Genomic DNA, 15934 nt, shown 5'->3' with positions numbered 1-15934 from the left:
TGTGTCCTATCTACAAAAAGGGCGACAAGCTGGATTGCTGTAATTACCGAGCAATCACCCTGCTGAACGCCGCCTACAAGGTACTCTCCCAAATACTATGCCGTCGACTATCACCAATTGCAAGAGAGTTCGTGGGGCAGTACCAGGCGGGTTTCATGAGCGAACGATCTACCACGGACCAGGTGTTCGCTCTTCGTCAAGTACTGCAGAAATGCCGCGAGTACAATGTGCCCACACATCATTTGTTCATCGACTTCAAAGCCGCATACGACACTATCGATCGAGATCAGCTATGGCAGATTATGCACGAGTACGGATTCCCCGACGATGGATCAGGTGATGTGCGTAGTACGTGTCTCAGGGATGCTCTCGAGTCCCTTCGAATCACGCAGAGGGTTACGGCAAGGTGATGGTCTCTCGTGTCTGTTATTCAACATCGCGCTGGAAGGTGTAATAAGAAGAGCAGGGATCGACACGAGTGGTACGATTTTCACAAAGTCCGTTCAGCTACTTGGCTTCGCCGATGACGTTGATATTATTGCACGAAACTTTGAGAAGATGGAGGAAGCCTACATCAGACTGAAAAGAGAAGCCAAGCGCGTCGGACTTGCCATCAACACGTCGAAGACAAAGTATATGATAGGAAGAGGTTCACGAGAAGAGAATGAGAACCGCCCGCTTCGAGTTTGCATCGGTGGCGACGAAATCGAGGTGGTTGAAGAGTTCGTGTACTTGGGCTCACTGGTGACCGCCGACAATGATACCAGCAGAGAGATTCGTAGACGCATCGTGGCAGGAAATCGTGCTTACTTTGGCCTCCGCAAGACACTTCGGTCGAACAGAGTTCGCCGTCGTACGAAGTTGACCATCTACAAGACGCTGATTAGACCGGTAGTTCTCTACGGGCACGAGACCTGGACCATGCTCGTGGAGGACCAACGCGCACTTGGTGTCTTCGAACGGAAAGTGCTGCGTACCATCTACGGTGAAGTGCAGATGGAAGACGGCACATGGAGACGGCGAATGAACCATGAGTTGCATCAGCTGTTGGGGGAGCCGCCCATCTGTCATACCGCGAAAATCGGACGACTACGGTGGGCCGGGCACGTAGCCAGAATGTCGGACAATAGCCCGGTGAAAACGGTTCTCAATTGCAATCCGACCGGTACAAGAAGACGTGGCGCGCAGCGAGCACGATGGATCGACCAGGTGGAAGACGATTTGCGGATCCTTCGCAGACTGCGTGGCTGGCGACGCGCGGCCATGGACCGAGTGGAATGGAGGAATCTTTTGTATACGGCACAGGCCACTTCGGCCTTAATTTGTTAATAAAAAAAATAAAAAAAAATTAAAAGAACCTGAAAGACGTGGTCGATTTCGGGGTAGACCTTGAACTCCCAACCTGTGTACAATCGAGGAAGATACGTGCTCGGCGGGCGTTGAATTGGATTGTGATCCAAAATCTAGTAATGTGGAAATATAAAATGCATAGTTTATGCGTAGAACCAGTCCCAGTTCGGGTTTTCAATTTTTAAATATTTGGGTTCGGATGCGGATTTGAAAAAAAAGGAAATCCGACCATCTCTGGAGAACTTGCTATAGTTTGAACATTATATAATACATTTTTCTATAGATATTCATTATCTCTGTCCTCTTTCATGAGAGATATTTCAAATTACGTTTAACGTAAACTGCATCCTCATTGAATTATTTAAACATATTTTCTAGACGCAAATAGCCACTGACGTAAAATACGAACTAAATGCCCACGTTTCAGTCTTCATATGTATAATGGTTCTGGAGACATCCTACGCCTTGATCTTCGATGTTTGATATTTGCATAAGGATTTACGCGAACAAAACCATGCGATTAAACAACTCGATCCAAAAACAAGTCAATATTTGTCCTGTTTTAATAGGCGTCATCAAAATCGCGCCGCCCACGTCTGGGTACGTCACTGAGATAATCAGGTGTGGGCTGGTTGAAAAGATATACTCAATGTATCAACCACCCAATGATACGTAATTTTTGTAATTAAGAAATAATGTTGCTGAAACTTTGTTTTGATTTTTCACCCGGAATGGGGAAAAACACAGCCACGTCATCAGAGGTGAATCGGGAAATTATTTATTTTACGATTTTGCACCGTTGAACACGAACCAAACGGGTGTAAATCAACATTGAATTGTCAATAAACGAGCCTTTTTTTCTCGTTTCGCAATCGGGTTGCAAGTCATCGCACAGTCATCGCGCACTTCCCGGAATCGGCTCGGTATTCCGCCGTGCAAAAATACTTGCGTCATTCTTTGGAAAGTCCCCCCATCAAGAACCGCTCTCAAGAATGTATTGAACGGGATGACAAAAAAAGCAGCAGTATGTATTACCTACTCTAACAGGCGGAAAATCACCGGGCACCACTGCAGCGTCACTTGACTGGCAGCAAATAGCAATAGGTGAGCGAGCTTTTCCTCCCCCAAAATATTCCGCCCGGTGGCTTTTTCGTTCCCTGTCATCTCACGTCGACCGGTCGATGGGGTGGTGTGGTTGGTGTGTGAAAGGAAGCGAATTGGGGGGAATTGGGATGTTCTGATCCAGTAGTATTTGCTTCCCCCGGCTGTTTTGTGACGTCGACTGCGAACCACACCAGCCAAGTAACGACTACGATGCGATCCGAGCCGCTCGCCGTCGACGATGGTTTCGTCATTTTATTTGTCCTCGTGGAACACTCTATCCTTTCGGGGTCCTGAATGAAAAACGGTGCACCTGCGCAGTCCGTCCGATCCGAACATGACGACCACGCTCGCTTCTTCAGAGCCTTGCTTCGGTGATCTCTCGTCCTCTCTCGCTCTTTCTCTGTGTGTACTGCGATGTTCGGATGCACGGCAAAGCTCGAACCTGTGACCGTGGGCTGCAGCAGGAGGAAGAAGACCTCAGACACTCAGAGGGTGCTGAATCCGCACTCCACCAACCAACCAACCAAGCAGGCCCTGCTTCTGCTACCACCAGTGGTTGAAAGTTCGTGTCGGAAGCTCGCCAAAAGCAGCAGCAGCAGACCAGGAAAAACTGGTTCGGTTTGCTCATTCGCGTTTCATCCCTTGACGAGGCAGTTAGTGTGTTCTACACAGTTCCCGAACGCGCGTCATGGCCAAAGCGGCCTCCCAGGGTGGTCCAACTTACCCCCTCATCATCATCGCTAAAACCAGCAGCCACTACTCTAACTACTGAACAGAGATCCAACGAAAACAACAACAACAGCAACAACTACTACTGCTTGAATCCTTATGACAAAACAGTACCCCAAGGTGTGTGGTGTGTAGTGTGCTGCGGTGTTCAACGAACCTCCCTCCCGCCCGGGTGTGTGTGGAGGTGGAACGAAGTGGTGAGAATTCCTGGAAGAAGGTTTTAAAAATAGCTGGTGATTAGGATCTCGGAGCCAGACGTACCCCAGACCGCCAATCCGCCGGATCAAGACTTTCCGGAATTCCACCGACAGTGTTGCACAACTTTCGGATGATAGTGTTCGGAACATTCGCGGGGAAGGATTGTTCGTCGTTGAATCGGTGGGTGACAGTGTTGTGAGAGTGTGATACAGCGAATCAGAAGAGGGAGAGAGGGAGAAAAGGAAAGAAAGAAAAAACGGAAAAGTGAAAAAACAACTCTAAGATAGCCGGAGTATAACGAGAGTTATTCCTTTTTCCTTCTGACCGTCGATTTAGGCACTGTGAGTAAGTGATCCGGCCGAGATTATCGGCGTTGTTTTTCTTTCGGAAAGAATCGAACCCAAAAAAAGAAGAAAAGTTAAGTGAAGTTTTTTCGTTGGAAAGTTTTACACTCATACACAAACAGCCAATCCTGAGAGAAACCCGGTGTCTATTTTTATACACTAACAAATTTTTTCCCCTGGCAAGGTGCAAACAGAAAACAAAGGGAAATTAAATAAAGTTAGAGTGAAACGACAAGTGAAAATTCAATGGAAATTGTGCGAAAAATTTATGATACGACCGACCGACCGACCGAGCTGAGCGGAATTCGATGAGATCATTCCAGACCAACGGAAGGACCTTCGATTTCATGAGCTAGAAAAGTCTAGGTAGAGCATATAAAACACGGGATAACAATTTCATAATCGATATCGGAAAAGGACTGTGAGCAAAAGCGACAAGGATTCACACGAGTGCGCTAAAAATAGACCTTCGTTGGTTGGTTGGCGTGTGACTCTCAGTAGTAGTTATACAGGTGTTCGGTAGTGTGGGGCAAAAATTTAACGCAAGAAGGTTGAAACGAGAAAAAAAAACACCGCAGTAACTTGGTAAGCTTTGACTTCTAGGTGTAGCACAGTAACTGTCCGGTTTTTTGGGATTTGAACCTGTTGATTGACTTGTTACGTGTGCGTGTGGTGCTCGGTGGTTTACCCGTTGTCCGTTCGGCGCACACGCAAGGTCACTCGGGTGTGTGCGTGTGTGTGCGTTCGGCTTTTCGCAATTTTCGCTCAAACCATCCCCCGAAAAAACCAAGCCCCGTTCAAATTTTCGCCCACGCGACGACCTTTGAACCGACTAAAAACTGTACATAGAATTATCAGGAAGATGTTCCGCGAGATCCTGCCTATCCTGGCCTACATGAGTGTGCTATCGAGCACGTACTCACTACACATGGCACGCGATGCCTACATCAAGGCTCCACCGCCACCGCCTCCGGCTGCCGCCCAGTTGCTAGAGGAACTGGACGACATGTCCGAACTACTGTCCGAGAACAGTATCCCTGCCGGGCCTCCGCCGTTGCACTCCAAATCCCACCATCACAGTGCGATGCAGCAACAGCAGCAGCAACTTTCACCGCAGCAGCACACGATCGGCGGCGTTTCCGCCGGAGGTCCCCACGGGGTCGTAATCAATCATCTAACCAGTAATGAACTGCCCGAACTCAGTCCACCGCCGGTACACCATCCGGTTGGTCCACTGGTTCAACCTCGCGGTCTGCAGGAACTTTTCGGAGTCCAGACCAACTTCGATATGCGCAATGTTCGCCAGCAATCGACGCTGCAGCAGCAAACTTCCGACGCGGAAGGTAACCAAATTGACATGACCAGTGACGAGGAACTACGGCTTAACCCGAACAACATCAACAATAACAACAACAAACGATCATCTCACAGCAGCAGCAATGTCGGAACATCACAAGGCAGCTCCTTGGATGGCGGTGGTGGTGGTGGACAAATGGGTGATGGTTCCAGCAGTAGCAGCGGCAGCAGCAACGGTGGTGGCAGTAATGGCGGCCTACCAACCATCCCCCATGGTATGGCCAGCCAGCTGATGCTGCGCAGTGCACGCGGTCAGCGGCAGTACGATGTTCCACAGATCGGTAAGTGACGTCTCATGTTTTTTTGCATAACAATGATATTAGCTGTTATCGAATCGTCTATAATTATGATCACACTGACGTCAGTGAGTTTCCAGGCTGATACAGTTAATCGGTATTGTTCAACCCGTTTTACATAAGTTGATATGCGTAATATGTTATGGCTACAAGCAGGATTATGTCAGACCTTGAATTAGGGGGCGGTTATGAAAGGGATTATTCAACGCTACAAACCTAGCATTAAAATGACGTGCGGTGATTTAGTTTCACATTTCGAAAGGATCTTCAAGTTGAACCGTGAGATCTATTCTGAATTACTCAAACAGTAAAATATTGTAAAAGAAAATGGACCAAATCGAAAACTTAAACCATCAGAACCAGTAATCGACGGTTTGGTATTTAGTTTGGTTGTCTTGATCAAGCTAGTGGGAGAAGAAGGGCAATGTTCATACCCTTTGTAGGAAGGAACACCAGAAATCGTTTACGAAAAACTTTCGGAACAGTACCCTGTTTTAATCCCCCTAGTGGTGCAATTGTGTCTTTCTAATTTATCCAAACTATGGTTTAATACCTGGTTACGCTCAATATAATATTGCGTGGAAATATCTATTTCATTCTTATTCCACTTGATTGGTATACATAAGTGCACAGCTGCTACGAACCTGATAAGCAACTTGTCGACGCTGACACATTTGAAACAACAAATTATATTCAATTGATTTAATCAGAGTAACTTCAGCCTTGTCTTTATGTAAACATAGTTTGAAATGGTGGGGAACGAGAATAAATAGCGTCTGGCTCAAATGGCACTTTCCTTGCCTTGCCATGAATCGTGTTTTCATCATTTCCCCGATGGTAAGGATTGGGAAAGTGGTAAGGTTAGGGGTAAGGAAAATAACGATACAGAACAATTAAAACAGTGCATTCTGCACCCCGGGAAGGAAGCTGAACGATCGGCAGGTACTACAATAGCAGGAATTAAACTTCCAATCTCCGGAGGGATTTTGAATTTTTATTTAAGCAGTGAGCGGATATTGGGATAGCAGAACTACGACACCCCCGAAGAGATATTGTCATTCAAATACGGCTAAAACTATAGCTCTTTGCCACGCTGGGTTAGGAACAATTGCATATCCTTCAGTTTCAGCTCTCTGTACATTGGTTCATCTATGAATGGAGAACCAAAAATCCGGATATGTAATTGCATTACTACAGGGCAGTTGCATATCAAAGGATAAAATGTTACGTAATCGGATTCACATAGATCACATGAATAATACTCAGCGCGCTGAATAGTAGCAATCTAATAATTGAGTTTGCAATGTCCAGTCAGTGCCCTGACTAGAATACTGCAATTGTGCTTGGAAAAAATGCAACAAATGCATTGACATTTTCGGACTCACATACGCTAGAAATGTCTGTGTTTGACGGCAAGTTTGTAAGCTACGCCAATGGTTGGCATGTTCGGATGCGGCCCAAGAGCGAATCTTGTACTTTATCTAACTTTATCGACAGTGGTAGATCTGGTTTATGGATCAACGAAGTCAATCGCAGCAAAATCATGTAAATTTACGTCTCCTGACCCTGAAATATACGAGCATCAAGAATAACTTAGTTTTACATTTGATTCCAATTTTACATGTCGTTCAATTTCGTAAAGCACGTAATTTTGCTTCACGTATGGCGTTTGTTCTGAATAGTAGTAAGTGTAATTTTATGTCATTGAGCATGTAAAGTGTCTACTTCATGTCAAATTAACCCATTCATGCCCATGTTGTTTGTGGACAACACCGTTTTTAAACAGCTATAACTTTTGATTAAGGCAAGATTTGCTCACAAAAATAAGTAAGGCTAATAAATGTGACTATTGTCTTTCATTTGAGTACTAACAGTTACAAGGATCAGCTCTAGAACTGAAGTTATAGCAGTTAGTCTGATTGCATATCATAGGAGCAGTGCTGCCAGAGACAGTTTACGTTGGCGACGAAAAATGAACTTCATATATCTTCGTTATGTTGCAATATTATTGAAAACTGTCAAAACTTATAAATTTAGAGTGCCTTTGGCTACGTTTTCCACACAAGTGGACTATTGTAAATATTCTGGGAGAATTGTATTGAGCATAGGAAGCTAAAAATTGAGCAGCTTCTAGCACTGCGAGGGAAGCAGCTATCTTTATGAAAAATGTCTTTTCGTGTTTCGTGACCCCACAGTTTTCAAGGAAAAATAGTTTTAAAATCCTACATGCACTAGAAAAAAGTTGGTCATGAAAGGGTTAAACGAAACACGGTTATTTTTCGTCATTTATTGAATTACGGCTTGTTAAATTGTGTCATGTTTGCAATTACGTCAACGATAAAATTCAGAATTTTTTGGTGTTTAGCCAATTCGTCCGCCCATTCATTTCCAGTAATACCGGAAGGTTGATAGCATTTGAAATGCTAAGTTTTTCAATTTGAGTTCGACATGCGATTCCTAATTTCGATCTGGAATCTGCCGAACTAAGTGCTTTCAGGGCAGTCTGATTCACAGCAAAACAAAGGGATGGAGAGGGGTATAATTAGTGGGATGGGGAGGATACGTCAGGAACCACCTAACTTATTATGGTATACGGGGTTGATGAAGGGAATGCAGGTGTGAGGTTCATCTGAGATAAGTGAAGGAGGGTGAAAGAGTGATGGGAGGGGAGGGGGTGAGAAGAAGGAAAGGGAGGGGTAGATGGGGAGTCCAACACCGAACTGCATATAATACCTTCCATTTGAGACTAGGTTAGTGAAAATTGGTTCAGTCATCATCGAAGTGGCCTTAGTTAGCTCTGGATTATCCCCGAAACCCGGATCTTCCGGAGTTATCTATAGTGAACAATATATTCCAAGAATCTTTGATTTGCCATCAGCGATCTAGGCTTGCGCATAGACGCTATTTATTGTTAATTTGTTTATTTGGGAGCAGCGCAAAGCCCGCTGCGGCTGAATTTTGTTTTAACACTCTCCAACAGGCATAAAACCTCCTCATCTCTTATATCTCTTATATCAACAGATAACAGACATCGAAATAATTCCTTTTGATACGTATAATTACAAATAAAACGAACAGCATAATCCTAATGACTAGGAACTAGCACTAGAAATGATTTCTTGACAACATTACGGGACAAATGGAAGCCGAAGCCGAAGACATTGGAACAGCAATTGAAAAGGCGACACATACTGACGAAAGGTCCGCTTTAACAATAATTTATCCTGGCCACCGGAATGTGAAATAAAGGATGGGTTCGAAGACCACGACAACAAATGCCGATGTCCAAAAGTTGTATAAGTTTAGAGCAGTCAATTCGAGATTGCAGTAGATTGGCAATGAATACGACCTTCGAAACATCCCGGCCTACCTACGGGAGATCAAGGTCAATAAGCTTACAGCGATCTATGTAGCTCGGTAGGTTCAGTGGGTCCCTCCATGGGAGTCGACTAGAGACGGTCGGGTTTCAATTTTTTCGAACCCGAACCCGTCCCGAACCCGAAATTGTAAAACCCGAACCCGAAAATGAAAATTTTATGAAACCCAAGCCGACCCGAACCCGATAATTCAAAAATTTAAAAACCCGAAGCAGAAAAGTTATAATTCAAGAAACCCGATCTGAACCGGACTTGTTAATTCGGAGAAGCCACCCGAGCTGGATCCATGGCTCATCCAAAAGAATCATCTGAAGCTCATCCAATATAATTATAGAATTACTCGAACCTGAAGTAGCACCATACGCGTCCAGTTCTATCTGCCCATGGCAAAACGAAATACTGGCGAGCAGTGGCGTAGCCAGGGGGGGGGGGGGTTTGGGGGTTAAAACCCCCCCCAAACCAAAATTAATTGGATTGAAAAAAAATAATTGATACTGACGAATTTAATTTAAAATTCCACAAAATATTTTTGGAAAAATATTCTCTGATCACTACATTGAGAACTGTGTTTAAAGCGTCATGAGAACTTTTGGAAAATTGTGGGAAGGGGATCTTGTAACTTATCTCTTAGCCAAAATCCCATAGTTGTCAAATTACTTCAATGTAAAATAAAATAACTGTCTGAATTATTACGAGCTCATTTTTGGAAAGATGCTTCAAAATATGGATTAGAAACAATTTTTCGAATGGGAATCTAAATTTGAATAGGTTGATTGCATATAAAACATAAGCTTGTTTACCGCAAACTTGCATACATTTCAACATTTGCTGAAAATGTATTTTTTAGATTTGTAGAGTTTGGACAACAATTCAATATGGTTAACAACAAGAATAACATTTCAGAAACTAGTTGAAAGCTGATGTAATTTTGTCTCTAGCGGGTCAGGATCGGTTTTATGAGCATAAGATTTTTGTTGTATTATCAACTATATGAATAGCCTCTTAGCAGGATGCAATGAATGGCGTACTAAAATTTTGTGTGCTACGTACTAGTACTGCAAGTTGTGAGGTTGACTAATGAAGAAAAGTAAAATTAATTCTCGATAAAATTTTAACGGTTACGATCACATTCATTCGAAACTGCCAAATTTCGATGTTAAGTAATTAGTTTCAGTTAGTTAATTTCAAAACGTAAAACTGTTCATCTACTGATAGAATAATTTTGACGGTTAATCCTCCAAGAAGTAATTATAGAGAAGAATTACTCTTCAAGCAAATTTGGGTCGAAACTTAATGTCTCCAGCAAAGTTTTCGAAAGTGCTATTTCAAACAACTTTGTCAAAGACATAAATATCCTACATATTCAGAGTATCGAAATATAGTAGTAGAAAACCTTTACAACAAGCTATTCTGAAATTACTGTATTTGATGAATCTCTTCTGCTGTAATTAAATAATAAATTCACATTGCGTTCAAGGTGCCTTTGAAGCTTACAAAAAATAAGGGAACTGGATTTAAAACAAATAATTCCCAGATATTAAAAGGACTCAAAAACACAAAGAGTGATTCCATTTTCAGGAGCTAGCATCAATTCGGCGCTAGCTTAGTCCGCCCACCAAGTTAGTGTCGGATTCTGATGAGATGAAGTCGAAACGCAAGTTTCAGTTCCATCCATCCATAATTTAGTTATAGGTTTTGTGTTCTCAACTCGCAATGATTGTTTCAAACAATTTTATCCGTAGCGCAGAAAAGAATAGTTTTCACCTAAATTTTTCTTCACTAAGAAGAAATATAGCAGGCCCAGTCCATTTTAATCCCTATATGTTGAATTCATGTAGCCTTCATATTTTCAACAAAATTGTTTGAAATGACATTATCAAAAACTTTGCTGAAGGCACCATGTCTCTTAATATTTTTGAAAAATTAATTCACCATAATTACCTCTATGAGAGTTAATCACTAAAATTTCTATATCAAAGAAGGCGCTGTTTTATGTTGATAACTTCCCGAAGTTGTCAAACCTTCAAAGTCAAGGATTATTATATTAGGTGATCTTGAACGTTGAAAATTTTTTAGATCATTTATCCCACTTTAAAAGATCGCAATTTTTGACTTCATTGACATATTATACAAGAAAATAATCTATAGAGGTTTGAAAACTGTTCCATGTTGATCCTTCTTGTTTGTAGACTGGAATGACATCTGTTAGACTACTTATGTTTTTGAGTTTTCAATAATTTATCAAACTCATATTAAATTTTAGCATTTTTTCAAAAAATTTGCGATTTTCATCAAAACCCCCTCCAAACCAAATTTCTGGCTACGCCACTGCTGGCGAGAGGAATTACCATTTATATTTACTATTATTAAACGCCGCATTTGTAATGTTCTGGGAAACTTATAAATCGTCAATATCTTAACCGGAAAGTAGGATAAATCGTCGGCTAACGCATGGGGAAACAGGAGGCATAATGATGACCGACTCAAACAACCTTGCCCGTCGTACCTAACCAAAATTTCTAATTTTTTTTATCGAAACCCATTGCTACAATACTAGTTTTGTATAATTTATTATATATTACATATTAAATAAAGCACTGTCAATTGGTAAGTCGTATTCGAAAGTTTACACGACGTCACCTGCGTTACTAGTTGGTAAGTCAAGCTTAAACTTGTGTCGAAGGGCGTCAATCAAGATACTTTGACGCGTTCTTGATGTCACATCATTAGCTAGTACGGTATGCGCGCCAGTAGGGATACTTCGACATCTCCAAGGGAGTTCTCGGAACGACTTCAAACTTCTACAAATCCGCTCATGGCTTGAACAGAACACACAATATTTTTACGATTGATTAATTAAAATAGTGAAAATTCATATATTTTCATGAAGGAATCCGGAACATGCAACGGCCTAGCCCGGGGACGATCTGATAGAAAATACTTGTTTCATATATATACCACTGATTTGATAGTGGCGCTAGTATACCATTACCATATGAGTGCCATCATTGATAGATTGTCTCTACTTCCTGTAGATTTCTACTTGCTTGAACCAATGTATTTACCGGCAGATATACTTTAACTTAGTTTATTGATGATTATCATGAAAAATAAATCGCATAGAGATTTTAGACGCGGAACACTTATTGTGGAATATTATCTCATGAGTACTCGTTAAAATAAAATAATTCGGGCAGTTTGCGAATTTGAAGAGAAGAAATGTTATACATGATTGAAAAATATAGTAGTTGAGCATAATAAAATGAAACGAATTCTAGCGATTTAAAGATGGTTAAATTTAATACGGGTATATGTGTCATCCATTCGTATCATGAGGTAAAGTAAAGTAAATAAAGTTAAAACTACAAAAAGAGACTGGGTGTTGTGTGTAGACGAAACAGCGTCAAGAAATGGTTGGGTGAGATCTGTTCAGAACCCGAATCCGAAAATTCCAAATTCGAAAAACCCGAACCCTACCGGAACCCGAAAGTTTAAAATTTCAGAAACCCGGACCCGACCCGAATCCGAGGAATTCAAATTTGACCCGAACCTGAAAAGTTAAAATTTATAAAACCCGAACCCTACCCGAAACCCGTCGGGTTCGGGTCGGGTTCGGGTTTCGGGTTTATAAATTTTAAATTTATTCGAGTGTAGAGCGAACCAAAGCACAATAGAGTGCTTTCAAACAATGTATGTTGATATAGTTCTTAGTAACTCAGCAAATGAATCCTTAGAAATAGTGTACTCAATGTTGTGCTTTATCTTTATCAGAAGATTCCCGTATGAGAACGTTTTGTGAGATATTGTAGTCGAAATTAACTTTTGAGTGTTTGCGAGTAAAATATATGACCGTATACGTGGAAGCATTGAACATCGTCCTATTGGCATACCGGCAATTGGTGAATAGATTCAACAGGGGACTACAACAATTCTGCGTTTTTGATGTTTATTTCTATACATTTTTATCCTATGAGGTATTACGATTGCACCGGTTTATATGAGAAATTCCTATGTGATCGCAATAACTAACCTGTAACTCCGGAACCAAAAGTCAGAACTGAATAAAATTCAATAAATGCATTTCATTTGAAATAAAGTTTAAAAAAATAGGTTAAGGTTTGCTGGGAAATTGGTGTGACATTCGCTCGGAAACCTGGCGAATTCCCCGTGGGCATAAACATCCGTCATAAGGGGCCAATGCAATGTGGTCAAAGCTACTTTGATTGGTCATTAGTGATCTAGATCCTTCAAATCCAAGTAATGTTGAACGTATTTAAATATGTATTACATCATTCGGACATCATAGGGCAGTGGAAGATCTAGGGGGAGGGTTCTGCGGGTCCGGACCCCTCTCAAAAACTTTCAGCTTATTGAGAAATTTTAAATTAGTTGGAATTTTTTATTGGTTTCAAACTCAAAATCTTTTCAAACAAAATTTCACTGATTGAAGTGAACTGATTTTCATTAAAAGAGTTTTTAAGTATTACGTGTTGTACAATGTTCATTTTAAATTTTTTCATTTTAAATTAGGAACTCCTCCCAAATTTTTTCCTGGATCCACCTCTGATATAGGGTTACCAGTTCATATGAGAATTTGCTGTGTGACCGTACTCTTAACCCGTAGCTTCGGAACCGGAAATCACATCAACTAAAACTTCAGTCTAATGGGAGCATTATACCATTTATTTGAGTTTATGCAAATCGGTTCAGCCATCTCTGAGAAAATTGAACTGAATCGAATGGTACATGACGCTCGGCCCTCCGGGTCTCAGTTGGTAAGTCGATTTTTGGAGTAATTGCATAGCTTTTCGATTTTGTTGAAATTTTTTTTTTTCGAGATAATACAAATTCTCGACATTTGATGCATTTCAAAGATGTTTGGCATCAAAAATTTGAATTCTATTTCTGAAACAACGCTTATGGGGATAATATACCTTTCATCTAAGTTTGTGAAAATCGGCTCAATCATCTCCGACAAACTGATGTGAGTTTGTTAATTTCACCTTTTTACATTCATTGCAGCATTCGTTGAAATCGGGATTTGCTGCGTGATCGTACTCATCACCCTGTAATTCCGGAACCGCAAGTCGGATCCATTAGAAATTCAATAACAGCCGATGAGAACGTTGTACCTTTCATTTGAGACTAAGGCCGATGGCATGCTTACGCGGTATGCGGTGCGATAACAGTGAGCGAAGCGAATGCGTTTGAACTGTCTCTTTGAAGTGTGCATGCAGAACGCGTAATACCGTCATAGTAAAAGCGGAGCGAAGCGTCGGCGAACGCGTCAACACACTATGCAAAGTGCTCAAACGCGTTCGCATACGCTTCGCTTTCCGCTTCAGCTTGTCATCGGCCTTAGGTTTGTGAAAACCGATTCAGCCATCTCTGTGAAAAGTGAGTGAGATTTTTGGTCACATACATACACATACACACAGACATTTACGGTACTCAACGAACTGAATCGAAAATGACGTTACCAGCGACAAGTCTTTTATGTAGATCAACCGCGTCTACTTGCCCGTTCAAACAGTTGAGGTTGACGGTGTGCTCACCGATTTGAGTTGGTCATGCATGGCTCTACTGAAGCATGGGGTTGGTTGTTTCAAGGACTCTTACTGCGGTAGTGAAGATTTGGAAAAGTATCCGATCAGTACGGGAGAAAATTCAACGCCCCTTCATACTCGTTCTGGCTGACCACACTTTTCACGGTACGGCGTGAGGTTGTCTCCACGATGTTAATCGATCTAGCCTACTACGCGATATTAGCTACAGCACAAAGGGATCACCATCCATACAAAAGTCAGACAAATCCTCAAAAGATGTCCGAATTTGACGAAAACTTCAACTTTGGCTAATTTTTGACATTGAATTCTTACTTGGTGTTTTGTAAAATAATTTTTAACTAAAAATTAAGACTGGTAGGGTGGCTGAAAAACTCAATATTTAATACAAAGTGCACTATATATAAAAACTCATTTTCAAAAATGTAGTGATGAGAATTTTCAGCAGAATACTCGATTTTCAATCGTTGATAATTCTGAGAGACATCCATAATTTACATGATAGACCCTAGGTAGTCAAACACTATCAAGCGTCTCGGAGTAAAAAGGAGCAAACCAAGACACTGTTTTCCGGTTTGTACAATACTTTTCAAGCATCATGCACTACAAGCGATCTTTTCGAACTGTTTCAAAAAAGTTCAACAAATTTGAATGTGTTGGCTTGTAATATAAGTCCAATGAACGTTTGCGCGTTTAGGGCACAACACCAATAACTAAATTCGTTATTCAATTTATGTTTCGACTTCGTCTAATCAGAATCTGACACTAACTTAGTGACGCGCAAAGGTGGTTTTAAATTGCGATCTTTTTTTGAAAATATAGTAAAAATTAAAGGGTTGTGTACAGGACACGACCACGGTGACATTAAAAATATAGCTTTTTTATCTATCACACATATCGACACACGTTCTTGTTCACTCGCCTGTTTTCATATGTTACAATTTGCTATATACCCTCCCCATTAAAACATAATTTATTGAAGGTCTTTTAACGGTAATCTATTAATTAATCAAGTATCTCACTAGGTGATTGGCATTATTTGGCTGATCCATCTAGTAAAAATAGGCTGGTCTATCCAGAAAATATATTCAAAAGAAAAGTTCCATATTGAGAGCTGTGATGAGGAAACCCACGCCCGCCAACGGAAATATACAGATTCTCCATAAAATATGAAATTTCATTTTCCATTTAAATTTTCAATAATGTACTAATGAACTTAAGTAAACAATCTTAAGTGTAAGTATTTCTTGATCGATTAGTGGTGGAAAAATGAAATTATTTGATAAATTACATTGTTATGCAACGTTCGCACTACCAGTTAAAACGGGTTTTTATGCTATCTTGGTGACATTTTTCTTGTTGCTAATTATTAAAACGTGTTATAACTCTGTAGTGTAAACATTGTATTATTAAACCAATTCTGCAGCGTTTTATGTTATATAGGTGTTTTATGTGGTAATAGGACTGACATAATTATATCTTCAGTACAGCGGTTTGTTTCATAATTTAAAACAGATTTATTTTAAAATTTAAATTAGTATACCCAACCGTATTTGTTGTATACCTTAAAACGCAATTAGAACTGTGTTTTAAATACATAGGGTAGGACAGATGTT

General features: G+C 41.0%; 1 protein-coding gene across 1 annotated transcript in view; it reads left to right on the top strand.

Annotated features, from left to right (window-relative positions):
• Positions 1-3099: 3099 nt before the first annotated feature.
• LOC131693333 (uncharacterized) overlaps positions 3100-15934 on the top strand; it is a 172669-nt gene continuing 159834 nt past the window's right edge. Inside the window, exon 1 of the mRNA XM_058981055.1 lies at positions 3100-5362. Within this exon, the coding sequence (XP_058837038.1) occupies positions 4588-5362 (775 nt within the window). The 5' untranslated portion in view covers positions 3100-4587. The remainder of the gene's footprint in view (positions 5363-15934) is intronic.

This window comes from Topomyia yanbarensis, chromosome 3, assembly GCF_030247195.1.
Source record: "Topomyia yanbarensis strain Yona2022 chromosome 3, ASM3024719v1, whole genome shotgun sequence".
In the NCBI taxonomy this organism is placed as follows: domain Eukaryota; kingdom Metazoa; phylum Arthropoda; class Insecta; order Diptera; family Culicidae; genus Topomyia; species Topomyia yanbarensis.
This window is presented reverse-complemented; position numbering and strand designations above follow the sequence as displayed.